The sequence below is a fragment of the Gallus gallus genome, chromosome 23 (genome assembly GCF_016699485.2).
Source record: "Gallus gallus isolate bGalGal1 chromosome 23, bGalGal1.mat.broiler.GRCg7b, whole genome shotgun sequence".
Lineage (NCBI taxonomy): Eukaryota > Metazoa > Chordata > Aves > Galliformes > Phasianidae > Gallus > Gallus gallus.
Window position 1 is genome coordinate 1,555,280 of NC_052554.1, and position 26,994 is coordinate 1,582,273.

Consider the following 26,994-nt stretch of genomic DNA (forward strand, 5'->3'; position numbering starts at 1 on the left):
AGGGAGAAAAACCCCTTTCAGAAATGGCCTTTTCACAAAGCCCACACCTTTCTTCTAATTAAGGTTAAATAGCTCCATGTTTTCTGGCCAATTTCATTCTTTCCCCTTATTCCCCTCTTAACAAGGCAGCCTTTAAAAAGACATCACTAATTGGTGTCTGCTTCTCACATACCATGCGTGCTTTGATAGTCAGTTAGAAAGCCTTCCCCATCGATCAAACTTCCCCTGAAAGGCTGCTAATGTGCTCCATGTGTCTGCCGCAGGACAAAGCCAAGCGCCGCTCACCCTATTCCTGTTCCCAGCCCGGCGCTGCGGGTCGGGGCTCCTGGGCACCCCCAGCCCTGCGCCCTGGGAATAGCCCGGCCCCCGGCGACGTGTGTGGCGAAGGGGAAATTAATGGGGAGTGGTTGGATGTGAAGGGTAGGATCTGGAACACAGAGAGTACTTGGCATGCTGATGAGGCTGGAGCGCGGCCAGCCTGCGTTCCTGAGAGCCCAGTGTCCCCAGTGCGCCGTGGGCCAGGCAGAGAGGTCTTACTGGGGAGAGCAGTGGGGAGGGGGTGGTGCCTCCCGCCAGGTCAGGCTGCCCAGGTTAGGGATAGGGATAGGGTTAGTGCTGGGGTGAGGATTAGGGTTAAGGTTCGGGTTAGGGTTAGAGTTTGGGTTAGGGTTGGGGTTTGGGTTGAGGGTGAGGTTGGGGTCAGGGCGAGGGGTGAGGTTGGGTTAGGGTTAGGTTAGGGATGAGGTTGGGTTAAGGTTAGGTTAGGGATGAGGTTGGGGTTAGGGTTAGGTTAGGGATGAGGTTGGGGTTAGGGTTAGGTTGGGGATGAGGTTGGGGTTAGGGTTAGGGTTAGGGTTAGGGCACCTCCAGGGATGGAACAGCCCCAGGTCTCTGGACAGCCTGTGCCAGCCCTTCACCATCGAGGAGGTGCTCCCCTATGAGCATTTCACGGCCTCCTCTGGACCTTTCCGCCAGCTCCATGCCCCCATGGCTGTCACCACACAAGCTGCATGCTGCGCTCTGAGTGTGGCATTCGAGGGCACGGTGACTGTCACCAGGCTGGAGGGGATGGCTGCACCGTGTGTGGGCGATGCGACCCAGGTGAGAGCTGTCTGGAGTGGGTTGGGCATGCAGGATTGCACCAGGGCTTTGCCACGCTGCTGTTCCCACTGCCAACGTCTCTGTAGTCCCCCGTGCCCAATAAACCTAGTGTTGTTTAGGAGAAGCTACCTTCCCCAGCTGTGGCTCTGTGCTGGCTGCCAACCCTCTCCTGGGGTGAAGGCTTCTTTCCATAGGTCTGTATGTCCCTGGTGGGGCTGTTAAGCTCAGCTTTGCCTTCCAGGCCAGACCCAGGGGCTCCTCCTGGGGTAGCAGCCAAGGATTCCCGGGGGTGGCAGCCAAAAGCTGGCATCCTGCTGGCACCACGGCATGACGGGCACAGCCTTGGCACCAGGCTCTGAGCAGAGCAGCAAGCCGTGGCTGCACCGTGGTGACAAGGTGACAGGGTGTCCCCAGAGGACGGGGACATACAGTGTGCGCACATTCACCATTTCTCACTGGCAATTTGTGCTGCTGGAGCCAAGGAGGAGGGAGATGGTCGGCAGCCAGGCGCTGGCTCACGCCCAGCGCTCAGTGGGGCTTGTCAACACCATAGGTTGTGCGGGTGGAGGACTGCCAGGAAGCATCGTCCCCCGCCTCCAGGCAGGCTGCAGGTGTCTTCCTGCCTCCGTGGCCAGAAATGTCGCTGCTGAGGCTCTCAGAGCCACGTTCAGCTTCCCCAAACAGCACAGACGCGCGGCTTGCACCAGACGGCCTCCATCAGCTGGGGTCCCTGGTGCCGTGCAGCGGGGCTGGCGAGGTGCTGGCATGTCGCTCTGTTCCCAGCAGCGTGCAGAGCCCACAAGCACAGCCTAGGGGTTGAGCACCACGTCAGCCCCTTGGGCTCTTTGCAGCACTGTGCTGAGGAAGGAAACACGGCAGGGTGAGCATTGGGGTGCGGGGTGGCCCTGAGCCCAGAGACAGGACAGCCCACAGCCTGCATTCTCCCAACCCCAGTATCAGTGCCTGCCCACAGGGACCTGACCACCTGAGCACTCACACACCTCGCTGCTGGTCCTCCCTTCTGTGCACTGCAAAGCAGAGGGGCCGTAACAGGGATATACAGCACCAGCACCCAGGGAGCAGCACTGGAGGGGCTCTGGATCGCAGATGTCCTCGCATTGTAATGAAGTGCCTGGGGACAGAGATGAGAGTGCTGGGCTCACCTGGGCAGAGCTGGGAGTGTGGATGCAGAGCAATTACACAGCTGTCAGTGGGGGTTGGGATGAGGGGCACAACCACTCAGCGCAGACACCTGGAGCAATCCGAGATGCCCGGGGGGACCCGAGACGTCCGTGCAGGGCTGGTGGAGGTGACACAGGATCCAGGGGAACCCACGTCCTTCTGGCACGGCAGATGGAGGCCAGGTGGGCTGCCTGTGGTGTTCCTGGTGCACTGAGTGTCAGCAGTGCCATGCCAAGAGGCTCACCTACATGCACGGTGATGGAGATGTGTGCACGCAGCCCTCCTGCCCCTGCACGTGTGCGTTTTAGCTGCCATCCGTGCCTCAGTTTTCCCAGCTGTGTTAGGGGGCCACACTGACCTCACTTGTCCTCACAGCTATGCCTGCTACAGGGATATTGTAACTCCTTGTTGCCTCTGGGCAGCTCATTGCCCACGTTATTCAGGTGGGGAAGCTGAGGCACGGAGAGAACAAAGAGCAGGCAGTGAGCTCATTGCAAATTGGCAGAGCCCCTGGTGCCCCAGCTCCTTTGCAGAGGGGAAAAGCAGTTCCCATTATGCTCCTTCTGATCCGTTTGATCACCACGTTGCCTTCATTGGCAAGGGACATGTTTGCTGGTGGACACCAGGCAGGTCTTTTGCCAGCTCCATGCATGGAGATACTCTGCTCTGCACTGTGGCTGTAGTGGTGCTGCACACCCAGAAAAGGTCTTGGACTCTCCAAGGAGAGATGGGAGCTTTCTCAGTGAGCAGAAACCTGCTCTCCACCTTCTGAGATGCACCAGGGTCCAGGAGATGGGCAGAAGAATGCACAGTGGGACAGGAGCCATTCATATCCCCCCAACACTCTGAGGCTCCAAAGTGGGATAAGGTCACCCTGAGACTGTGATGAGGAGCCCTTAGGGCTAGTTCAGGGACTTCCCTATCACCACTGTAATGCTGATTCCCCAAAAAGCACAGGAACAATTAATCAAACAAGCCATCGTGAGCAGATGACAAGGAAGTGATTAACAACCAGCCCAGGTTTGCTGGGAGCTCGGTGTGTCACACCAACTCATATCCTCGTACAAGGGAGCAGCAGGCACAGGGGAGCTCTGTTGGCTCCATCTCTTTCAGCCAGAGAGAGGTCTGTTCCCTTCTGCTTAGCTGCAGGGAGTGAGTGGTTTAGTGGGAATGCTGGTGGTGGGTCAACTGTTGGACGTGATGGCCTTGGAGGTCTTTTCTAACCTCAGTGATTCTATGACCTCCAGTGATGAACCCAGAGTGGGTGATGCTGGAGGACGCAGTGTGGGGCTGGGGAGGCACTGAGAAGCCAGAGAGCGGTGACAGAGTGAAATCCTCTGCTCCTGGAAGGGAGGAATGCTTCCTTCAAACCCATGGGGTGATCTTGATATGATGCCCCCAGGCCAAGTGATGTAGCTGTGGTTACATGGCCAGTCACCCCTAAGGGCAGTGTTCTTAGGGGAGGGAACGGTTGGACATTAGGAAAAATCCCTTCTCCCAAAGAGCAGTGATGCATTGGCACACACTGCCCAGGGGGTGGTGGGGTCACCATCCCTGGAGGTGTTCCAGAACCGTGGGGATGTGGCTCTGAGGGCTGTGGGCAGTGGGCATGGTGGGGTGCATTGGGGTGGGATTTGGGGATCTTGGAGGTCTCTTCCAACCTTAATGATTCTATGATTCTATGCAGTGGCAGCAGGAAGCCACGTGGGCCAGGCAGTCATTCAGAGGATGTCCCCAGCCTCCCCGCACAGCCCTTCTCCTCGTGCTTTGTCGCAGTCACCACTGCCTGTGGGGTGATTTTGGAGCAGGGATGTGCCTGGCATCTCACCCAGCCCAAAATGACAACACAGACAAAAACGGGGCTTTGTCAAAGTCACCCCGTGGGTCTGAAGGAAGCAAACCTTCCAGGAGCAGAAGACTTCACTCCATCACTCCATCTCAAGCACCTTCAGGTTAGACTAGAAATAACAGCAAGGCAGTCGCTGTGGGGAGACACACAGGGATGTGTGCCCTGCTCACAGCCCCAGGGAATCCGGGACAAACGCAGGAGCAGCTTTTTGCAGTAGGTTTTAATGAGGTCTGCATATCCTGCAGAGGGGTGGGCAGCTTCTCCACAAAGCCTTAACGATGCTGGCCCCACAGAGGCGCCAAGCAGAGGGCAGCCCTCGGTGGGAGGATGCAGCTCCCACAGCACTGCACAACGCTGTTGGTGCTTCCAGCAGTTCCCCAGGCTCAGTGCACACAGGACCATGAGTGGAACCCCACGTGCTCCTCTCCTCCCCACTGCAGGAGTTGGCCCGGAGCTGCCCCATCTCCTCCCCATGGCATCACCCAGCGCAGGGCGCTCACACAACCGGGGCCGCCTCTCCGCATGTGTGGTCCTTTGGACTGCATGGAGCTCATAAATAAATAAGGGGAAAAGTTCTTAATCTTCATTCGAAAGCTCCCGGTATCACAATGCTGCTGCACAAAAGCCATCTTATTAGCCCCAAGTGCAAAATGCTGCCTTTTCTTGCAGAAGCTCATTAATTGCAGGTCACCATTCAACAAGAAAGATGAGGCACTTGAGTTCTTCAGGCTCTCATTAGCCACAGAGCTGAACAGTATGTGTGAAATTAACAGTCACCTGAGTACCTCTATAATTTCATAATTATTAGGCCTAATGGGTTAGTCCCTGCCAAATGGCTTTAACTCTTTCCTTGACAAAGCAGGGAGCGGCGCGAGGTGCCAAGGTTGGCGTATCTCCCCAGTTTTATAACCATTTAACAGCTTCCTCGTGGAAATAATAATAAGGAGGGGAAGTTTCCAGGATCATGTACTGTTTGCATTTTTTAACATATGTTTAGCTTTTAATTATTCATATACAGCACGCCAAGGAAGCAGATAGCCCATATCCCGGGGAGTGGGTGAAAGAGCTTTTCTCTGCAAAGGGATTTTAATTGGTTTTAAAATGTGTTCTCTGTGTGTGTGTGTGTGTGTGTGTTTATATTTGCGCATGTGAGAGAGCCGAGCCTTTGGTTTCTCCTCTCCTTGATGATTACATTGCCTTATTTCCCGCCTATGACTTTTCGTTGATTTATTTATTTATTTATCTTGGGCTTAAAAAAGAAAAAAAAAAAGCAAATCCGGAGCTGAGGTTCTGCCTCTGCTTCTGAACTCGGGGAGCTGGGAAACAGCGCTGCCTTTTCACGGGGATTTTCTCCTCCTTGAAACCAGCTTAGAGGCAAAGCCGGAGGGGAGGCCGCCTCTCGCCTCCACCTGGCTCGTTGTTTTCCAGCTGGCAGACGGAGCGCGAGCACCTCATGCCAGGTGGGAGCACACGGCGCAGGGCACGTGGCACGTGGACCCCCAGCTTGGGGCCATCACCCCACAGGGACCCCAGAGTGCTGCTCACGGATTCTCCTCCATGGCCTGCGACTTCCAAGTCTGAGCAGTAGAGACTGATGCAAAGAAGGCATCCATCCTCCTCGCCATCCTCAGTTATCAGAGCACCCACCTCATTCGGCATCCAGTCCACCTTATCCTGAGTCCCCCTTTTGCTGTTGACATGCCTGAAGAAGCCTTTCTTGAGGCAGATTGAATTCCAGGTGAGCCTCAGCCTTCCTCATCGCATCCCTGCAGGCCCTTCAGCATTCCTGCATTCCCCCCAACTGCCCAGGCCCTTTCCCACATTTCATAGAATCATAGAATTGCTCAGGTTGGAAAAGACCTTAAAGACCATCAAGTCCAACCGCAACCTAACCATACTACCCTGACTCTAACAACCCTCTGCTAAATCATTGCCCTGAGCAAAGGTTCATAGACCTTCCTCTTCCCTTGGAGCTCATCCATGAGCACCTTGCTCACCCACGCAGGTCTCCTGCCATTTTTGCTTGATTTCTTACTCTTAGGGATGTGCCAATCTTGAACTTGGAAGAAGTGATGCCAAAATGTCAACCAGAGCTCCTGGGCCCCCCTTTCCTTCCAACGCTGCAGCCCATGGGGAACCTCTAAATTGCTCCTTGAAGAAGTGAAAGTTGGCTCCCCTGAAGCCCAGTGTTACAATCCTACTTGTTGTAGGGCATGGCGATGGTGGTGTTTGAGGGATGTGTAGATGTGGCACTGTGGGACGTGGTTTGGAGGGCAATATTGATGGTAGGCTGGACTGGATGACCTCAGAGGTCTTTCCCAACCTTAATGGTCCCATGGCTCTACGATTATTGCCTTGCCTCTTCCACACGAGATCCCGAACTCCACTGTCCCATGGCCGCTACATCCCAGACCCGATGGTCTTCAGACCTCCCTGCACCCATCCCAGCACTGGTCACACCACGATCCCCTCCAGCACCGCAGCACAATTCCCTTTCCCTGTGCATTCCCAGCGCTGCAGATGAGGGCTGGAAGGAGGGAGGGCCTTTCCTGGCTCAGGTGCTGGAAAGACATCTCCTGCGCTGCTATTTCACCTTACCTCTCCTTGCCACATCTGTCAACTTCTGCTAATTACCGAGTTTGCTATCACCCTCCGCACTGATGTGAAGGGTAGGAAAAAGAGAAAAAGGAGGTTAAGGGATTCTACAATTATAAATGATGTCTGGCAGGCTAAGGTACCATATAATGCATTATAAGCACTTAAAAAGCTAACCCATTCTGTCTTCTTTCTTTGGCATAAATAATGGCTTTTTTATGAATAAATCATGCAGCCAAGGTCTCTGAAAATAGCAGGAACCTGGAGCAGAATGTCTCCATCCTCATTTTTGCTAGGACAGCAGAGAAGTCAGCACTCCACTCCATCACCACCGATAAAGCGGGGCGAGCGCAGCTCCCGGGAATGAAATAGGCAGATAAAGTTTCGGGAGGGTGAGTGGGGCAGGGGGGATTTTTCTGCCAAAGCACCGATCGCACCCGGGCTCCAAATGAAGCATAATGGACTCTTAGGAGATAAGCATTTTTTCCTGCCCCATGAATAAAGCAAGACCTCATAACTCACAGACAGGCAAAGCTGCCAGCAACTTGAAAGTGCTTCCTTCTGCTTCTGGTTTGTGTTTCCTTTTAATGAAGCTCCGAGGAGCCGGGAGGGGGGGCTGGGGGGGCTCAGAAGTGGGGCTGGAAGCGAGCCCTGCCTTTGCGTGTGTGCAGTCCAGAGCGCAGCGGGCGGCAGCCACCCAGCACAAAGGGCTCACAGCTGCACGGCCGGGGGGGCTGCAGCCTCTGGGGGGTATGTGGGGGGAGCACAGCCCCACAGCTTGCTTGGCTCCACCACAGGGGCACACAGGTATCTCCCACGGGGGCCACCCAGCTGGTTGTGGGGTGGTTTTGGGGTGGGTGTGAAGGATGCGACCACAGCTCCCGAGCTGCAGCACTGAGAGCTGAGTGTGCAGCCCTGGGTGCTCCTGGGCAGGGGGCTTCCTGCAGGAGTTCTGCACAAAGCAGGGCAGTGGGGTGGGATTGGGGGCAGCCCAGGATGCTGAATGGGATTGGGGGCACATGTCACCACCTCAGCCATCCCTCACCCCCATGGGAAGCACCACTTGGTTGCAGATGTCTTTGCAGTGGAGTCCCTTCCATGCAGGGCAGTGCATCTGGCACATAGCAGCAGAGTAACCCCCAGCAAGAGGCTCAATACGGGGACTGATCCACACGCCCTGTGCAGGTCTGAGTGCCCACCATGCCGGTGGGTTGGGGCAGTGTGCATCCTTCCATGTCCAGGATGCAGCAGGGATGGTGCAGAGTGGGGAAGCAGCATGCAGCCCCCAGGCCAGGTGGCTGGGCTGCTTCCTTGGGCTGCATTCAGCAGAAGCAGCTTGTGATGTTTCTCCTTCTCCCTGGGGTGGGCTGCTCATTTTTGCCCCATAAGACAATGCCCTCTTTCAAAAACAAAGAAATTATAAAGTACATATGAACATATGGTAACATATATTCTAGGCTGCCTATGTGGCCAATTTTCTGTATGTTACCATATGGTGCCGCGTATTTAGCAAAAATATAACTTGACTGTTTCTCTTTCCATATGGGGATTCTTTTGCCTTAATTAATAACATTGAGCAAAAACTCTTTCTAAGGTTTCCAAGATTTCTGCAAGGGAATATCTTATGACAGACACATGCTCCTGGAGGCTTTCCTCCCCGTGTGCCTGCAGCCTCCTGTCCTCATCCTCCTCCGTGTGCTCAGAGAAGGGCTCAGCTCCATCCCCTGTCCCACGGGCACTGCTGTCCCCTCTCTTTTTCCCTGCCCCTTCCCTTCCCATGGAAGCCCTGTGTGAGCTGCCCAAGCCAGCTGGTGGGTCAGCTCTGTGCCTTCAGCTTTGCTCTCCATCCCTGTCTTCACTGTGACACCGAGTTCAAATCCCAGTCAGATGTCGGTCCATCCCACTGCCACCCTCATCACATTGACCTCCATGGTTGTTCCCACAGCCCAGAGCTCGAGCAGAGAAGGCAGATGTGGAGTTGGAGACCAACACAGAGAGCTGGTGGGGGGTGGGATGGGAGCAGGGCGGGCACAGGGACAAGGGATGGTGGAACCACAGAATCATTAGGGTTGGAAAAGACCTCCAAAATCATCGAGTTCAACCATCAACCCACCATCACCATGCCCACTCAGTCATTAATCATCAGGGCTGGAAGAGGGCTCTGAGATCCCCGTGTCCCATCCCCACCATGCCCACTGACCGCATCCCTCAGTGCTACATCTCCTCGGTTCTGGAACACCTCCAGGGATGGTGACTCAACCACTCCCTGTGCCAATGCATCACCACACTTCCAAAGAAGAAATTGTTCCTAACATCCAGCCTGACCATCCCACCTGTTTCGTGGGAAGGGAGCTGATGCTGAGGGTGAGGATGTCCCTGGACCAGGCGTGGGGGTGGGTGGGAAACCAGTCTTCCAAGGAGGAAACCCACACAGCAGCCTTGGCTCCAGCGCTGTGTTTCGGTATGGCATTGAGCACGTGGGGATTTCCAGGGCCCTGGGAGAAAAGTGGAGGTTGGCCTCATATTTTAAAAGGGGAAACAGGACGACGCGGGTAATTACAAGTCTGTCAGCCTGACATTGATCCCAGGCAAAATAATGGAAAGGCTGATATGGAATGCAATGAATAAAGAATCAGAAAGGGTGATATAATTAATGCCAATCAACAGGGATTTATGGAAAATAGATCCTGTCAAACCAGCTTGATGTCTTTCTTCCTGTTGTTCTTTTTTTTGTTGTTATTCTTTTTTTATTTTTTTTTCCTAGGATGACAAGTTTCCCCAGCGAGGTGGTGGGGTTCACTGAGGACACGGAGCACAGCAGAGTCCCACAGCTCCCAGGATGAAGGTGCTGCTCTTGGTGAGCATTACCCAGGCACTATGGGAGCCCCCCAGGCCCTTCCGGGTGTCACTTTTATTCTAACCCCCACCTCTCCAGCCCCAGTTCTGCCCCTTGGCCCTACAAAACGCTGAGCTGGACCTTCTCCAGCAGCAAGACCTGGAAAGTGGTGAGAAGCAGCAGGCTCTGTTGTCCCCCCAGCTGACACCACGAGTGCCCCCAGCCCTTGAGCCCATCACCCACCAGAATCATAGAATCACAGAATGGTTGGGTTAGAAGGGACCTCAAAGCCCCAGTTTCAAGCCCACTGCTGCGGGCTGGGTGCCCCCATTGGGTCAGGCTGCCCCATCCATGGCCTCGTGCACCTCCAAGGATGGGGCACCCACAAAAGGAAAGCTTCCCCAGAAGGAGAACAGAGAACTTCCAGCACAGGTGGCAGCACAGAAGGGAGGTTCCAGGCCAGCACTGCACCCAAGGAACCCCTACACCCAGCGGGAGCAAGGCATGAGCATCCCCAGCCCAAACGCATGGAAGCACCAAAGCCAGCAGCCCAACCTTGTCATATTTAAAACAATTTTATTCATGAAAATATGCTGTACAATGCACTATACACAGTTCTTTACATTGCCACATACACAAACTCTAATAGCACAACCAAGAAAGTTACCATTGCCATACGATAGATGCGCGGTGAGAGATGACGCCTGTCAGAGACCCTCCCCCCCAGTCTGTACAGTTATAAATACGAGGGAAAGGATGGACCGAAGCCACCGGATGAAGAAAGCTGGTGGGACCCCTCGGCGTCCCTGGCTCGGTGGGCGCGGAGCTGCAGGCTGTGGGGCGGGGGTGGGGCTGGGGGTCCGGGGGGGAGGCTGGGGTTGGGTGGGCAGCGCTCTGGGAGCCGTTTGCAGAGGATGGAAACCCAGCAGCGTGGGCATGGCGTGACGGGAGCTCCCAATGGCTGTCACCCTGTGCCACGCACCCAGCTCCAGCCCTCCCCATCCCCCATCCCACCCAGAGCCCCCCCGGCTCCTGCCTGACTCTCCCGGGCTGTTCTGGGGGGGCTCAGCCCCCGCTGTGCTCCATCCCTCGCACCGCACGACCACTGTACACACGACGCTTAACCAACACGACTCCACCGCACACACGACAACCCCACGGTCACGAACCACAAAGACAGCTTCGCAACGGGACCCCCCCCGGGGGGTGCGAGCGGGGCCGGGGGCTTTTCTCATCCTTCGGGGGCTTCAGAGGGTCCCTGCGCATGGGGCATCCCCGTCTGCATGCCGGGTGCTGGTGAGCTGCTGGCTGTGCCTACAGAACCGCCACTTGGGGGGCACACAGGGCAGGACCCCCCTCTTTCTCCAGTGCCCTCCCCACCTCTCCACGTGCAGAGCTGGGGGAGGGGGGGGGGGCGGGGATTGCACTGCGATCGCAATCGGTTTCCAATGACTGAAACACGCCTGAAACAAGAGGTGGTGGTACAAAACGGATGATCCTGACCCAAAGAATAATCCTTTTTTAAAAAAGCATTCGAGAAAGATTATATATAATAGAATATATTAAATTCTGTACATGATCAAATAATGTAAACATAATTAATTAACCTGTAAGAATGTCTTTAGAGACTACGCCCGCCACGTGCCCGGGCTGGAGGTGAATGGTGGCACTGCTCTGCCAAACCCAGAGCCGGGGGAGGCGCAGGGGGTGCCCACCCATGGGCCCCAGTGGGACCACCCAGTGAGACCAGCAGCGTAGTGAGGAGGAGATGCTGGAGCCAGCGGGGAAGAGCTGGGCTGGGACAACGTGCTGGCTCAGCAGAAGGAGCCCTGCTGCATCCCAAGGACACCCAGAGCGACCCCCACTGCAGCCCCCAACTCCTGCTGTCGGCTCCAGCACCCAGCCCAGCTGGGACAGGTGGTGGGTGCAGCTCTGTGCTGCACAAGCGCTGCTGTGGCCTTCTCCTCCCCTCCCCGAACTCAACCCTTCCTTCCAATGCAAGAACTCAATGGCAAAAGAGTGCATGAAATCAAATAAATACACCCCCCTCCCCAACCCTGGGACTGCCCCTGGTTCGTGCACGGGGCACCCAGCTCCAGCACTGACACCCCGGCACAGCCCACACCAGACAGGCAGTGCTGGCACCATACACAGAGCTGCCAGCCAGCCTGCCCATGGCACTGCAGCGTGACCATGGCACTGCAACAGGAACATGACACTGAATGTGACCATGGCATTGCAGCACGACTGTGACACTGCAGTGTGGCTGTGGCACTGCAACGTGGCCATCAATGTGACTGTGACACTGCAGAGTGACCGTGGCACTACAACATGGCCATGGCACTGCAATGTGACCGTGGTACTGCAGTATGACTGTGGCACTGCAGCATGATCACAGCACTGCAGCATGGCCACTGGCATGCATAGTGCACACGTGCTGTTACACCCTTCCCTCTGTCACCAACCCTTCTTGCTTGGCCCCTGCACCAAGAAGAAGGGCCTGGGTGTGTGGGCAGAGCTCAGGTCCCCATAAGGGTTCTAGAGGTGATGAAGCCCCCAGCCCGGGGCAGGCTCCCTTCTACTGACACTGCTGCTTGGAGGACTCACTTCCTGAGGTGTCTCAAAGAAAAGTGTTCCCCATTCCAGAAAGCAGTGCGCACAGAGCAGGTCCCCACGTCACCAGCTGTCCCTGCTCCTCCACCCGGCCCGAGGGCCACCAGCACAAGAACAGGCCAAGCTGGAACCAGCCCTCAGACCCTCTGGGGATGGGTTCCCTTCCTGCCGCCCTTCCTGCCTGTCCCCAGCGCCTGCCCCATCTCCATCCGTGGCCCTAAGGTTTGTGTTTCATCGCAAGTTTGACCCGATGGCTCTAGCCCATCTTAACAAATAAAGGCAGAAGAGAAAGGAAAAAAAAAAAAAAAGAAGTTTGTCTCAGCATTCCCCTGGCGACATCCCGGAGGCAGGCGCCCGGCGGGGGTCACCCGGGCACCCAGCTCTGGTTCGTGGGCTGCGGGCCGCCGGGCAGCGTGGGCACGTTAAGCGCATTCTGCGGTGGGAGCGCCGAGTCGAAGTTGAAGTCCATCTCGTCACTGTCCATGAAGTCATTCAGGATGATGGACTCCACGTCGCACTCCAGGCTCCCGTTGAACATGTCCAGGTCCAGGTCTGCTGGGAACCTGTCCTGGCCCAACACCGGGGGGTGGACGGCCCCCGCGTAGGGCGAATCCAGCAGGCTCATGTGCGCCCCTTGGTTGGCGGCGTAAGGGTGCAGGTGCCCGTGGTGCGGCATGGCCGTTGCGCCGCACGCGTCACCGGGCAGGCTCATAAGGCTGACGGGGTTGGCTAAGGCACTGGCGTTGAGCGCGGGGTGGTGGCCAGCAGGCGGCGGGTGGTACAGCGCGCTGCCCTTCAGCAGCGGGGCCGGGTGGGCCGGGTAGGCCATGCCCTGCTCCCCGCACAGCAGTGGGCTCTGTCTGTGGCCGCGGGACGGCACTGCAGGGCCGGGCGGCGGCGGGGGCAGGTCCCCCGGCACCATGCTCTCTTTGTGTGCGTAGGAGATGGAGGAGAGCAGGTCCTGCAGCGAGGAGGCGTTCCGGTAGGAGGCGGCGGGCGAGAAGGTGGCCTGCTTGTTCTCCTGGATGGTCTGCATGGGCAGGCGCCGCATCAGCCCCAGCGCCGGCTGGCTGTAGATGGTCCCGCAGTACGTGTTGGTGGCCGGCCCCATGCTGGAGCACTTGGAGTTGAAGGAGAAGCTGGAGCTGCGTTGGCGCAGGGGCAGCGGCTGCGAGGGGCTCATGCTGTAGCCATCCTGCAGGTCCTCCAGCAGGCTCTCCCCCAGGCTCTCCCCCAGGCTGATGGTGCCAGTGAGGTCGGTGAGGCGAGGCAGCTCGACGGAGCAGCGGGCGCTCAGGGAGGGGGACACGGTGCTGGAAGGGCTGGGGTACATCAGCGGGGAGGACGGCGTGCCATCATCCTCCTCCAGCTCGTCGGGCTCACGGTTGGCCATGATGGGTGAGAGGCGCCCACTCAACGTGCTGGCCGAGGAGCTGGCCCTGGTCCTGAAGTCCGCCCAAGCGTCATACTCATCACTGGCGTGGGACGCAGGGCTCTCCGACCACTTGGCCTGCTGCGAGCTCGGGCTGTCGTCCCCACGCTCCGGAGTCACCTGCAGCTGCTTCTTCTTGCTGGCCTTGCCTTTGATGCGCAGGAACTTGCTGTTGTTGTCCATGGAGACCGCCCGCCGGCGCGGCGTCTTGCCTGTCTTGCCGCCCTCGGGGTTCAGCATCCACCAGGAGCTCTTCCCCGTGCCCTCGTTCTGCACGCGGATGAAGCGGGTGTGCAAGGAGAGGTTGTGCCGGATGGAGTTCTGCGGGGAGAACAAGCAGAGGGGACGTCAGGCAGGGACTGTGCCCATGGAGGGGTGGAAGCCAAGCGAGGGAAGAGAATGTCTTGGGCCTTGCAGCTCATGGGATGCCACTGCAGCTCCCTGCTTCCCCAGGAGGGATGCAGAGGGATGCAAAAGGGGAAGGAACCAAGGTGCTGGGGAGAAAGTTCGGTGCCATCGCCAGCATACAGCGGAATACTAATGAAGAGGCGAGTGAGCTCCAGCCTCATCTATCATATTATGTAATGGCTTACTTCTCTGCACTTCATTTATTTGGAGATTGCTCCCAGGCTGGCTCCTCGCCAGCAGCCACCAAATCCAAGTCTACAGAAATCAATCTCGCGCTGACTGATTAAGCCGTGTTTAGAACTAATTGCTCCTTCGTGTGTGGGGAGAATAAATTACGGGCTTTAATTTCACATCTTTAAAATGCAACTGCAGGTATGGGCTGGCCATTAACCCCTTCCTGCACGGCCCTGGGCGCAGATGGGGAGGGGGTGGGCAGAGGGGACGGGATGGGAAACAGTGCTGCCTCCAGCGTGGAGAGGTCCCCCTGTCCCCAGAGCCCTCCTCGGGGACACCTGACGGCCCAATCCTTGCACTGTGCCACCGTGCCGCAGTGCAAACTGCAGAGTACTGGAGTGGAGCACACAGCATCATCATGATTGCAGAGCCAGCAGCAGCTCGGTGCCACTTTGTCCCCACACACAGGGACACGTGTGGCTTGGGGGACACCCAGGGGTTGGGGACACCCTGAGGGTGGGGACACCCAGGGGTCAGGGGCTCCCAGGGGTTGGGGACACCTTGAAAAGGACTGTTGGGATGTGACACACCCAGGGGTTGGAGACACTGAGGCTGGGAACACCCAGGGGGCTGAGGCCACGCAGGGTTGGGTAGAACAGGGGGGGCTGGGGACACCCAAGGCTGAGGACACCCAGGGGTCGCGTGTCCCTATCCCCCTCCCTGCCTCCAGTCTGACACCACAATCTCAGCACCCACCCCTCGCACTGCCCCCCCACAGCGGAGGGAGGGACCCTCCACTCCCAAAGCCCCCACGGAGCCCCCTCTCCCCGCCGCCCCCTCCGCCGAGCCGCATTGTCAGGGGAGCGGGCGGTGTGAAATCGGTCTGATTAGCAATTAGTCCCATTGTGAGAGGATTAGCCGGACCCCATTGTTCGGCGGAGCGACTGCCGGGCGATCTGCATCTGGCAGCGCCGGGAGCGCCGTCCGTCGAGGGGGTGGCGGTGGGGCCGTGGGGGGGTACATGGGGGGCCCGGAGGAGCCCCCGGCCCGGCCGCTCCCCCGCGGGACCCCAACACGGCCGCTAATGAGCGCTCGGCCGCGCAAGTGCGGTTCCGGGGTTAATTGGTGCCGATTTATTCCTCTTACACAAAAATTGCCGCTATCGCTGGGAGCATCCGCGGGGACACCATGCCTGGGGGGGGGGGGGGGGGGGGTTGGGGAAGGGGGGGTGGGCACGCGGCAGGCGGTGGGGCACTGACGGGGGGTGACACCGCCCCGTAGCACCGCTTACCAGCAGCCCTATGGCCACGCCGCACCGCTTCATGCCCAGCCTGAAACCCTGCAATGCCCCACAGCCACATCTGTGCTGCACCCCATAGCGTTGCGCACAAACCCACAGCACCGCTCCATCCACGCCCCACCTATAGCATCCTATCACACCCTGCAATCCCCATAAGCGCCCCATGGGGACACGGGGCAGTCCCACTTCGCCTTCGCCAGGGCGGGGTTGGGAGGGATGCTCCAGGGAAGGGCACCGCGGCCGCGTCCCCCGCCCCCCCGGGCAGCCCCACGGGGGTCTCGATGGAGGCGAGCGTATTCGGGTCAGCGCTCCGGCTGAGCGGAGCGGGGCTGACGCGCCGCTAATTGAACCAAATGCCCATTAGCGGCGTGACGGGCCGTGTCCGCCGAGCCCCGCTGCAGGTGGTGACACGCAAGGAGCACAGCGGTGGCCTGAAGGCTGTCACCGCAGCTCCTGCCCCGTCTCACGCTGCCGCCGTCGCTCGTCGCCCTACGGGGTGGTGAGAGGGGCGGCCGGGGATGGGGCCCCAGCACAGCCAGGCCCAAAGGGACGGGGGTGGCACGGGGTGGGGCTGCCCTCCATCCCCAGGAGGTGCCACCGGAGCGGAGGCGGCCGAGCAGCCCTCTCCCGGCGCTGGGCTCTCTGCTGCCACACAGCTGGTTGCTACCCAAGCTCTGCAATGGGAGTGATGCCGTTGCCATGGCAGCGGGTTGATTTTTAGCAGCTGCCATCACTCCGGGGCCCCTCCGAAAAGGACAGCATCCGCCTCGGGGTCCCACCGTGTCCCCATCCCCGCAGCCCCACCGTATCCCCGAGAGCACCCATAGCAATGGGACCCCCAGACACGTCGCCCCACCCCTGCTCATGCCCCGGCTTGGGGACACGGCCGTCCCCATGGCCCAGACCCCTCTGTGGCACTGGGACACCTCGGGAAGACCCCCCCCCCCGCCCCCCTCCACCATCAGCCACTTATCCGTAATGCTCTAATTACACCCCAGAGCTGCCCACCGAAATAGCTGCAGTAAATCACACCGAGCTGCCGTGTAATTTTTGCATGAAATTACAGTGTTTTTTCCCCTGGGTTCAATTTCCTCCACACCGCATTCCTCCCGCAGCCGAACCACCGCAGCCGCTCCCCGCTCACCTCCTGCTGCACAGACCGGGGCACAGCCCTGCAAAACCCCACACAATCCCAGCTGGGGGTCCCAGCCGTGCGCTGCCCTCCTGCCCCAAAGCAGAGACCCCAAACTCCTCTCCAATGCGATGCTCTCCGCTGCAGTGCCAGCGTCCCCCTGCTCCAATCCATGTTCCCCACCCCCCAGAGACCTTCCTTGCTCCAACCCCGATGTCCCTCCTCACTCCAAATGCAATGCCCCCCTGCTCCAACCCCAGAGTCCTTCCTGCTCCCCAATATCCTCCTTCTCCAACCCCAATGTCCTTCCCCACTACAACCCGACGTCCCTCCCCTCCCCAACTCCAATGTTGCCCTGCTCCAAACCCAATGTCCTCCCTACTCCAACCTCAGTGTCCTCCTGCTCCAATCTGTGTCCCTCTGCTTCAAATCCAATGTCCCCCAACCCCAATGTCCTCCCTGCACCCTGCCAGTGTCCCCCTGCTCCAATCCCAATGTCTCTCCCTGCCCCAACCCCAATGTCCCTCTGCTCCCCAATGTCCCTCTTCTCCAAACCCAATGTCCTCCCTGCTCCCCAATATCCTCCTGCCCCACCCCCCACTGTCCTCCAACTCCAGTGTCCCCCTACCCTAATCCCAATATTCCCTTGCCCCAATCCCAGTGTTCCTCTGCTCCAACCCCAATGCCCCTCTACCCCAACCCCAATGCCCCTCTACCCCAACCCCAATGTCCTTCCCTGCTCCCAGTGTCCCCCTGCTCCAACCTCAATGTTCTCCTGCTCCAATCTGAGCATCCCCCTGCTTCAACCCCAATGACCTTCCTTGCTCCAACCCCAATGACTCTTCTTGCTCCAAATGCAATGCCTCCCTGCTCCAATCCCAATGTTCCCCTGCTCCCCAGTGTCCCCCTGCTCTAATGCCAATGTCTCTCCCTTGCCCCAACCCTGATGTCCCCCTACTCCCCAATATCCTCAGCGCCCTTCCCTGCTGCAACCTGATGTCCCTCCCTTCCCCAACCCCGATGTTCTCCCTGCTCCAAACCCAATGTCCTTCCCTGCTCCCCAGTGTCCCCCTGCCCCAATCCCAATGACTTTTCTTACTCCAACCCCAATGTCTCCCTGCTCCCCAATATCCTCCTGCTGCAACCCAATGTCCCTCCCTGCCCCAACCCCAATGTCCTCCCTGCTCTCCAGTGTCTCCCCTTCTCCCCAAAGTCCCCCAACCCCAACCCGTGTCCCTCCCACTTCCACCCCCTGTGCCCGCACACTTTGGCACAGACATCCCCACAAAAAACTGACAAAACCCCTATAAAAAATACACAGAGATCCCCGAGATCTCCATGGGATGGGGGTGGCACAATGTCACCACGTGGGACAGGTGCCCGTGTGGCACAGTGTGAGGGGGCACCGAGATGTCACTGTGGGGACCCACTGCTGCAACCGGGTGCTGCTGCCCATAGAGCACCCAGGGCTGCTGCCGGGTGGCTGCAGGGACAGCGAGCTCTGAGTGCCACTGGAAGCTGTGCACACGTGTGCACACTCACACACACCCATGCAGGCACCCATGCATGGACATCGGTGAGCACAAACATGAGCACCCATGCACAGCCACGTGCACATACCCCTGCATGCACACCCATGTGTACAGCCATGCACACAGCCATGCAGGCGGCCCCGTACCCTTGCACGCCCATGCACACACACAGGCACACAGCCATGCATGAGCACACACTCTCATCCATGCACATCCATGCATACACACATGCATGCACACCCACAGACACTGATGCACACCCCGATGCACACCCCCTACATACTCCCACACACACCCATGCACACACAACCAGTCGTGCACACACTTGCATACATACATGCACACAGTCATGCATGCACACACACCCATGCACACCTGTGCACATCCATGTGCAATAACACACATCTATGCACACACCCATGCAAACACACACTCACACACAGACCTATGCACACACCCATGCACCCTCACACGCATACACATGCATGCACACACACACCCCCATGCACATCCCATGTATACACACATGCATGTACACACCCACGTGCACACACACACATGCACACATCCACTCATGCACACCCATGTGAACAAACATGCACACTGACGTACACCCATGCACACACCCACACTTGTGCACACACCCATACACACACTGCCATGCACACCCATGCACACACACTGACACTCATGCACACCCACACACACATACATGCATGCACACCCATGCACGTTCTTGCACACCCACACACACACTCATGCACGCACACACTCTCCCATGCACACTCATGCTCATCCATGCATACATACATGTACACATGCATGCACACTCCTGCACACCCATGCACACTCCTGCATGCACACCCCCACCCACGCACACAGCCATGCATGCACACCCACCCACAGCCACGCACACCCATGCATACACCCACGCATGAACACCCATGCACATCCACACACACCCACACATCCACACCCATCCACACGCAACATTCATGCACCCACCCGTGCACTCCCATGTGCACACCCACCCCCATGCACACAGCCACGCACACACCCATGCGGGAACACCCATGCACACTCGTGCACATCCACGCACACCTTTGCACACACCCATGCACACACACACATACCCCACACACCCTGCAATGCGCCCCCCCAGGCACGGCTGCTCCGGCTGCCAGGTCAACCCATGTGGGAATAGGAGCAGAGCTCAGTTGTGATGGGTACACAGGCGGGCCCTGCCCGGCCCCACTGCTCAGCCCCCACCCCACACCCTGCTCTGGGGGCCACCAGGACCCCCATACCTGCCCGCCCTGCAGACTCCGGGTTACCCGGGCAACGGCGAGGGATGTGTGCGAGGTGTTGGGATGCCATCGCCGTTGCCAAGGGAACAGCGGGCCGGTGACATCCTGCAGGTATGGGGAGTGGGGGGGGTGGGACCCCAGCCCAAAGCCCCCCAGTGCCACGTGCACTGCAGTGGGGCCAAACCCAGGGTTTGGGAGCACCGACCAACCAATCAGCCCGACCCCAACGCCAAACCATGGGCCAGACCCCAAAAAGTCCATCAGTCAGAACCCAAAGCCCACGGACCAGACCCCAGAGTTCATGGACCAGACCCCAAAATCCATCAGCCAGACCCCAAAGCCCATCCATGGGCCTGACCCCAAAGTCCATCAGCCAGATCCTGAAACCCACAGACCTGACCACAGAGTTCATGGACCAGACCCCAAAATCCATCAGCCAGACCCCAATGGCACAGTGGGGGCCGGTGACATCCCGCAAGTACAGGGAGATGGTGAGGGGCCCCCAACCCCCCAGCACTGCGTGCCCCACAGCGGGGCTGAGCCCAGGGCATGGGAGCACCAGACACACCCCGAGATTTCCCCACACACCCCAAACTTTCCTGTTCGGGGACACGGCACCCCCTCGGGCAAAGCATCCACCCCCATACTGAACATGGGGCTGCCCCACAGGGGCCGCAATGGGGCATCCAACGGGGACAAAGCGGAGGGATGCTCCTGGCTGAGCAGGAGGTGAAGACCGGGGTGAGAGCGTGGGGAGAGCCATAGGGCGTGGGGCAGCACGGTGGGGACATCAATAGGGCGTGGGGCAGCACGGTGGGATGGAGGGCGGGCGCGGGGGGGCAGAAGCCCCACGGAGCCCCCATTGCCGCGGGGGGCGGTTGGCGCGGACGAGGCAGCAGGAGGGACCCGGAGAGGTCCCATCCCCACGGCGTGACCCCGTCTCGGGGGCACCTGGCAGCCCTTCAGTCGCGCCGCGTCCCCGTGGGGCCCCCGCCGCCCCCCGGCTGCTGCGTGACACCGCGCGGTAATTGAATCAGACGCCGCTGCCGCCTGCAAAGCATCCCCGGCCGGCTGGGCACGGCGCCCACCCGCCGGCTGCCGGCCCTCCTCCTCCCACCCCCCTCCCAGCGCCGCGCCCCGCAGGAGGGACCCCCCGGCCCCGTAGCGTGGGTGGGCGCGGGGTCCGACCCCGGAGCGTCGCGCAGCGGTTACCCACGGCGCGGGGTGAGGCGCGCGGGGCTGGCGGAGATGCAGCGCGTCCCGCGCCAGGTTCCTCCGCTACAGAATGTACCGAGGGCTGAGGCCGCAGCCAGGGACACGCTGTGCTCCCACTCCCGGAGCTGTTTTTCCTGGCCGGGCTCCTGCTCCGCTCCCGGCGCCGCGCTGCGACTCAATGGGGCCTTTGTTCGCCTCCTCTCTGCGCATCTCCGGCCCCAAACGCTGCCCCACACCGCAGGGATGGGGAGCCGGACCCCAAAGTCCGTCCGTTGGCCGGAGCCCAAAGAGCGTGGATCAGAGCCCAGAGTTCTTCCATTGGCCAGACCCCAAAGGAGAACGTCAGCCAGGCCCTTAAAAGCATCAGCCACACCCCCAAACCCACGGGGCAATCCCCAAAATTCATGGATCAGACCCCCAGATCCATCGGGCGGACACCAAAGCCCGTCCATTGGCCAGACCCCAAAATCTATAGGCCAGATCCCGAAGACCGCAAACGACATCCCAAAGCCTGTTGGGCAGACCCCAAATCCATAGGTCAGACCCCAAAGCCCACAGACCAGACCCCAAAATCCATCAGCCGGACCCCAAAGACCATCCATCAGTCAGACCCCAAAACCCACGGGCCAAAATCCAAAGCCTGTCCATGGGCCAGACCCCAAAGCCCATTGACCGGACCCCAAAGTCCATGGTCCAGACCCCAGTATCCATCAGCCAGACCCCAAATCCTACAAACAGCACACCCCGACTCCATGGGGCAGGCAGCTCTGTGCCACCACTGCCCACAGCCCCATCCCACAGAGGGCAGCACACATCCTAAAAACCACCCAACTCCTTCACCACAGCTGCACGGCATTAAAATCAGAGCCCATCTCAGCCCACCCCACAGCCCGCAGTGGCCCCATATCTCCCCTGGGCAGGGGCTCCCCGTGCCCCCCACTCAGCCCATGGCTGTAGGGATGGTGCAGTGCTGTGGGACCATGGGGCTGAGCAGCTCCAAGCTGGAAGTCACACAGCAGCCACATCCCATGCAACCCCCAGCAGCTCCCGGCATCGGGGCGTACCCACCTCCCCCAGCCTCACCCATTCCCAAGATCACAGCCCCATACAGACAGCCCCCAGCCCCACACTGATGTCTCCCAACCCTATATCTCCGAGTCCTCAAGCTCCGCACATCGCATCTCCTCATCCCCCAGCCCCACATCACGCAGCCCCACACCCCCAAGCCCCTAACCCTATATCCAAATCCCCCAACTCCACATCTCAAGACCCCAGCCCCACACTGACATCTCCCATGCCCATACAGACATCCCCCAGCCCCACACCGTCATCCCCCATAACTCCAGCAGCATTTGAGGTATAGGGTGCGGGATGTGCGGGGCACGACGCAGGATGAAGCGGGGAGGGTGCAGGGTACAAAGGATGGGGAGTTGGGGATGCAGAGTGCAGGGTTTGGAGTATAGGGTACAGATTTGGGGGTGCAGTGTACAGGTTCTGGGATGCAGGGTGCAGAATTTGGGGCGCAGGGTTTGGGTTCAGGGTGCATGATGTGGGACACAGAATTGGGGTGCAGGGTGCAGGCTTTGGGTCACGTGTTCTTGCCATTTGGAAGCAGAGAATGGCTTCCCTTCCCTTCCCTTCCCTTCCCTTCCCTTCCCTTCCTTCCCTTCCCTTCCCTTCCCTTCCCTTCCCTTCCCTTCCCTTCCCTTCCCTTCCCTTCCCTTCCCTTCCCTTCCCTTCCCTTCCCTTCCTTCCCTTCCCTTCCCTTCCCTTCCCTTCCCTTCCCTTCCCTTCCCTTCCCTTCCCTTCCCTTCCCTTCCCTTCCCTTCCCTTCCCTTCCCTTCCCTTCCCTTCCCTTCCCTTCCCTTCCCTTCCCTTCCCTTCCCTTCCCTTCCCTTCCCTTCCCTTCCCTTCCCTTCCCTTCCCTTCCCTTCCCTTCCCTTCCCTTCCCTTCCCTTCCCTTCCCTTCCCTTCCCTTCCCTTCCCTTCCCTTCCCTTCCCTTCCTTCCCTTCCCTTCCCTTCCCTTCCCTTCCCTTCCCTTCCTTCCCTTCCCTTCCCTTCCCTTCCCTTCCCTTCCCTTCCCTTCCCTTCCCTTCCCTTCCCTTCCCTTCCCTTCCCTTCCCTTCCCTTCCCCCCATGTCTCCCTCCCAGCACACAGAGCTGCCCCCCATCCCCCCCAACTCCATCTCCATGCTCCCCTCACTCACACGACGTGTGCCCACGTGCAATGCATGTGCATGCACACACGTGGGAGCACAGGCAGACAGCCCCGTGCACACAGTGTGTGCAAAGCAAGCTGCTCCATGCATGCACGACTGGATGTGCAAGACAGCGCATGCAAAGGAAGACGCTCCATGCATGCACACATGCAAGCGTGCAGAGCAGTGTGTGTAACCTGAGCTGCTGCATGCACGCACATGGGCAGGTGAGTGTGCAAGCCACGCTGCTCTGTGCATACTCATGCAGGAGTGCAAAGCAGCGTGTGCATGGTGAGCTGCTCCGTGCATGTACATGTGCAGGAGTGCAAAGGAAGGTTTGCGAGCCACGCTGCTCTGTGCATGCACGTGCAGGGGTGTGCAAAGCAGCGTGTGCAAGCTGAGCCGCTCCATGCACACACACACAGCGGTCGCCCTGCAGTGCAGTGCCCAGAACAGATTGAGCAGCGCACACTGTAACACACAGCCGTGTCACTGGGGGGGGGGATGGGGGGGCGGAGGGGGGCAGGGGTGGGACCCCCAGCGCAGCACTGAAGCCCCATAGGTGGGGTGGGACAGCAAAGCACAGCCCAGCGGCTGCTGGGTGGATTTCGGATGTCAAAGCTGAGCCTTCCAAGCGCAGGCACGGCGCTGCCGCTGACGCAGGGTGTTGGTTTCCCATTAACAAGTGCGGAGCGTGAGCTGGAGCAGAAAACTTCAAGCGCTTCGGAATTGATAAAATAACAACTCCCTAATTAAGCAGAACTGTCAGTCACGGGCGCCCGCTGCCCTGAGTCGGGAGCAGCAGCTCCGGCTGTGTGTGCACAGTGTGGCACAGGGGGACCGTGTGGGGCCGGAGCATCCCTGCCCCATAGGAGCACCTCTGCCCCATAGGAATATCCCTATCCCATCAGAACATCCCTATCCTATCAGAACATCCCTGCCCCATAGGAACATCCCTATCCTATCAAAGCACCCCTGCCCCATAGGAATATCACTGCTCCACCGCAGCATCCCTGCCCCATAGGAACATCCCTATCCCATCAGAGCAGCTCTGCCCCATCCAAGCGACCCAACCCCATCAGAGCATCCCTGCCCCATAGGAACAACCCTGCTCCACCACAGCATCCCTATCCCACAGGTACATCCCTACCCCATAGGAACATCCCCACCCCACCACAGCGTCTCTGCCCCATAGGAACATCCCTATCCTATCAGAGCATCCCTGCCCCATAGCAATGTTCCCACCTCACCACATAATACCCCATAGGTGCATCCCTACCCCATAGGAACATCCCCACCCCACCATAGCATCCCTGCCCCATAGGAACATCCCAGCCCATCACAGCATCTGTACCTCATAGGAACATCCCTATTTCATGGGAGCGTCCTTACCCCATCAGAGCAACTCTGCCCCATAGGAACGTCCCCGATCCACAGAAACATCCCTATCCCATCAGAGCATCCCTGTCCATAGATGCATTCCAGCCCCATCACAGCATCCCTGCCCCATTGGTGCATCCCTACCCCATCACAGCATCCCTATCCCATCAGAGCATCTCTGCCCTACTGGAGCATCCCTGCCCCACAGAACCATCTCTACCCCATAGAAACATCCCTACCCCATCACAGCATCCCTGCCCCACAGAAACATCCCCTCCCCATGGGTGCATCTCTGCCCCATCGGAGCACCCCCACCCCACCGGGTGCCGCTGCCCGTTCAGCGCTGTGCCTCAGTTTCCCCCCAAGCAGAGCCCTGGAGGAGCCCAGCACCCAAGGGGAGATGTGGGCACTCCCGGGTGCAGCATCCCAACGGACGGGACGTCCCGTTCGGATCCCACCCCGATACTCCACGGGGAGGCGGAAACCCTCCGGCCGCCCATCCGACCCCCACCGCGCGCTGCCCGGCTCGGGGAGGCTGCCGAGCTAATTAGCGCGGGGCCCATTAGCCGGGACCCCCTCGGACGGCGCCGCGTTCAGTAATGAAGCGCTGGAAATCCGCACCGCTGCTCCCGGGTGGGGGGGTGGGGGGGGGGAGGAGGGACGCGGCATCTCCGGGGGCTCTTTAATCCGCTCCGAGCGGTTCAGCACCGCCGAGGGGACCGCGCAGCGCCGGGCAGAGGACGGGAGGAGCGCGGGGAGAAGCCACGCGGGGACCGCCGCACCGGTGCGGGGCGCAGCGCCGCCGGCAGCGCGGGGACAGCGGGACGGGGGGGGTCCGCGAGATGGGACGGCGAGGGGCCGGAGGCTGCGGGGACAGCCAGGGGACGCGGGTGGCACCGCCGGCGCTGCCCGTCCTCGCCCGGCGGCCACGCGTCGGAACCAACGCGTGCGGGAGGCGCACACCCACAGCGCGCGCCCGCGTGTCGCCGTGTCCCCAACGCACCCGGGGAGGGCACCGCTCTCTCCCGCGGGGACACCGCCACGACGGACAGGGAGGGCTGCGCCGATCCCCGCTCGGCAGCACTGCCCGCACGCCGGCACCGTCCCCACGCAGCGCACGGCTCCGGCCCCGCTCAGCGCCGCAACTCCGCCGCCCGCGGCTCCGTCCACCGCGGGGACAGCCGGGGACACCCGGCGGCTCACACCGCGCCGACCGCCCCGGTGCGCGCCCGGACACCCCCAGCACCGCTCCACGTCTTCGGGGCGCGCCGGGCGGCGTCCCCGTGATGTCCCCAGCGGGCGGGGGCCGTGGGGACACCCCGCAACCCGAGGCCGTGCGGGTGTCCCGGCACGGGGGGGTCCCACAGCTCCCGGCACCGTGGGAGGGGGACACGGCCATAGGATGGAGACGCGGCCGTGGTAGGAGGGGGACGCGGCTGCTATGAGCACAGCTCCACCTGTGCCACCGGCTCCGCGCTGCAGGTGGCACACAGCTCAGCTTCCCCGCCCCAAAAGGGCCCCGTTTGCACCCAAAAGAGCCCCCCCGTGGCCGAGCCGGGCTGAGCCGGGTGACCGATGCCGGCCGCGGTGGTTACGGCGGTGCCGGAGCCCCCGCGCCCGCCACGCACCGATCCCAGCGGAAGCGGCGGGGCTGAGCAGAAAGCAGCTCCTCACTCCCGGCACCATCTGGACGCGGCGAGGGGGGCACCGGGGGGGTCCCCGCGATCTCTGCGCCCTCGGGAGGGCAGGGGAGAGGGAGGCGGGCAGCGGGGACCGCCGGGCACGGTCCCTTCCGGCGGTGCCACCGTCCCCGCGGGGCGCTCCCCCGTGCCACGCTCCGGCCCCGCCGCTCTCCCCCGACGCGCGCGACCGCGGAGAGGGCCCGGCCCGGCGGTTCGGTTACCTTCCATCCGGCGGAGCTGTTGCTGTCTCCTTTATCCTTAAAGTAGGGGACGTAGCGCACCATCCAGTCGTAGATCTGCGAGAGCGTGAGCCGCTTCTCCGGGGCGCTCTCGATGGCTTTGGTGATGAGGTCGGCGTACGAGAGGTTCCCCCACGCGTTCCGTCGGGAGGTTTTGGCCTTTCGGAGCTGCCCCACGTCGGCCCCGGGGGGCGGCGGCGCGGCGGCGGCGGGGGCTCTGCGCTCCCCCGGGATCCCACCTCCGTGCTCGGGGCCGTCCGCGGGGCCGGGAGCCAAAGCCGGGGGGGCCCCCGCCGAACCCCCATCGTCGTCCTCCGCGAAGTCGGGGTGCGGGAGCGGCCAGGTGCACGAGCGGGGCCGGCTCTGCGGCTCGAAATCCGGGTCGATCTCCACCTGATGCGCCTGGAGCTTCTCTTCCATGGTCCAACCCCCCCCGCACCCCCCGCAGTTACAAAATAATAATAATAATTATTATTATTATTATGTTTTTTCTTTTTTTTTCTTTTTTTTTTCTTTCTTTCTTTAAAAAAAAAAAAAAAGAGGGAGAGGAACGCGAAGGCTCCGCGGACGGGGCTACGGGCGGCGGAGGGCCGGGGGCTGCCGCATGGTGCGCGGAGGGCGCTCAGCGGGCGCGGAGCCCCGGCACGGCGGGCGGCGGGCGGGCGGCGGGGGCGGCCATGGGGGGCTCAGCCCGGGGGGGGGGGGGGGGGGGGCGGCCCGGCGCTAAGTCCGGCGGAGCGGCGGAGCCATGCACCTGACAGCGCCGAGCGAGGGAGGGAGGGCGGGCGGGCGGCTCCCCGCCCCTCCGGGCCCCTCCG

The 26,994-nt window shown here is 60.3% G+C and overlaps 1 protein-coding gene across 2 annotated transcripts; it reads right to left on the bottom strand.

Annotated features, from left to right (window-relative positions):
- Positions 1–10,119: 10,119 nt before the first annotated feature.
- Positions 10,120–26,774, bottom strand: FOXO6 (forkhead box O6). 2 transcript variants are annotated; one of them, XM_015297575.4, is made up of 2 exons: positions 26,159–26,774; positions 10,120–13,929 (listed from the first exon to the last, which is right to left on the bottom strand). In XM_015297575.4, exons 1-2 carry the CDS (start codon positions 26,594–26,596, stop codon positions 12,541–12,543), a joined length of 1,827 nt encoding a protein of 608 aa, XP_015153061.3. In that variant the 5' UTR covers positions 26,597–26,774; the 3' UTR covers positions 10,120–12,540. The 2 variants fall into 2 exon arrangements, with proteins under 2 accessions (XP_015153061.3, XP_046759605.1); XM_046903649.1 differs by lacking the exon at positions 26,159–26,774 and adding an exon at positions 19,462–20,415.
- Positions 26,775–26,994: the final 220 nt, after the last annotated feature.

Bases quoted from the DNA above. Each gene is read 5' to 3' on its own strand.
- FOXO6 (XM_015297575.4), bottom strand. From the start codon at position 26,596: ATGGAAGAGAAGCTCCAGGCGCATCAGGTGGAGATCGACCCGGATTTC. The intron at 13,930-26,158 runs GTAACCGAACCG...TTCTCCCCGCAG, and splicing joins ACAGCTCCGCCGGATGGAAG to AACTCCATCCGGCACAACCT.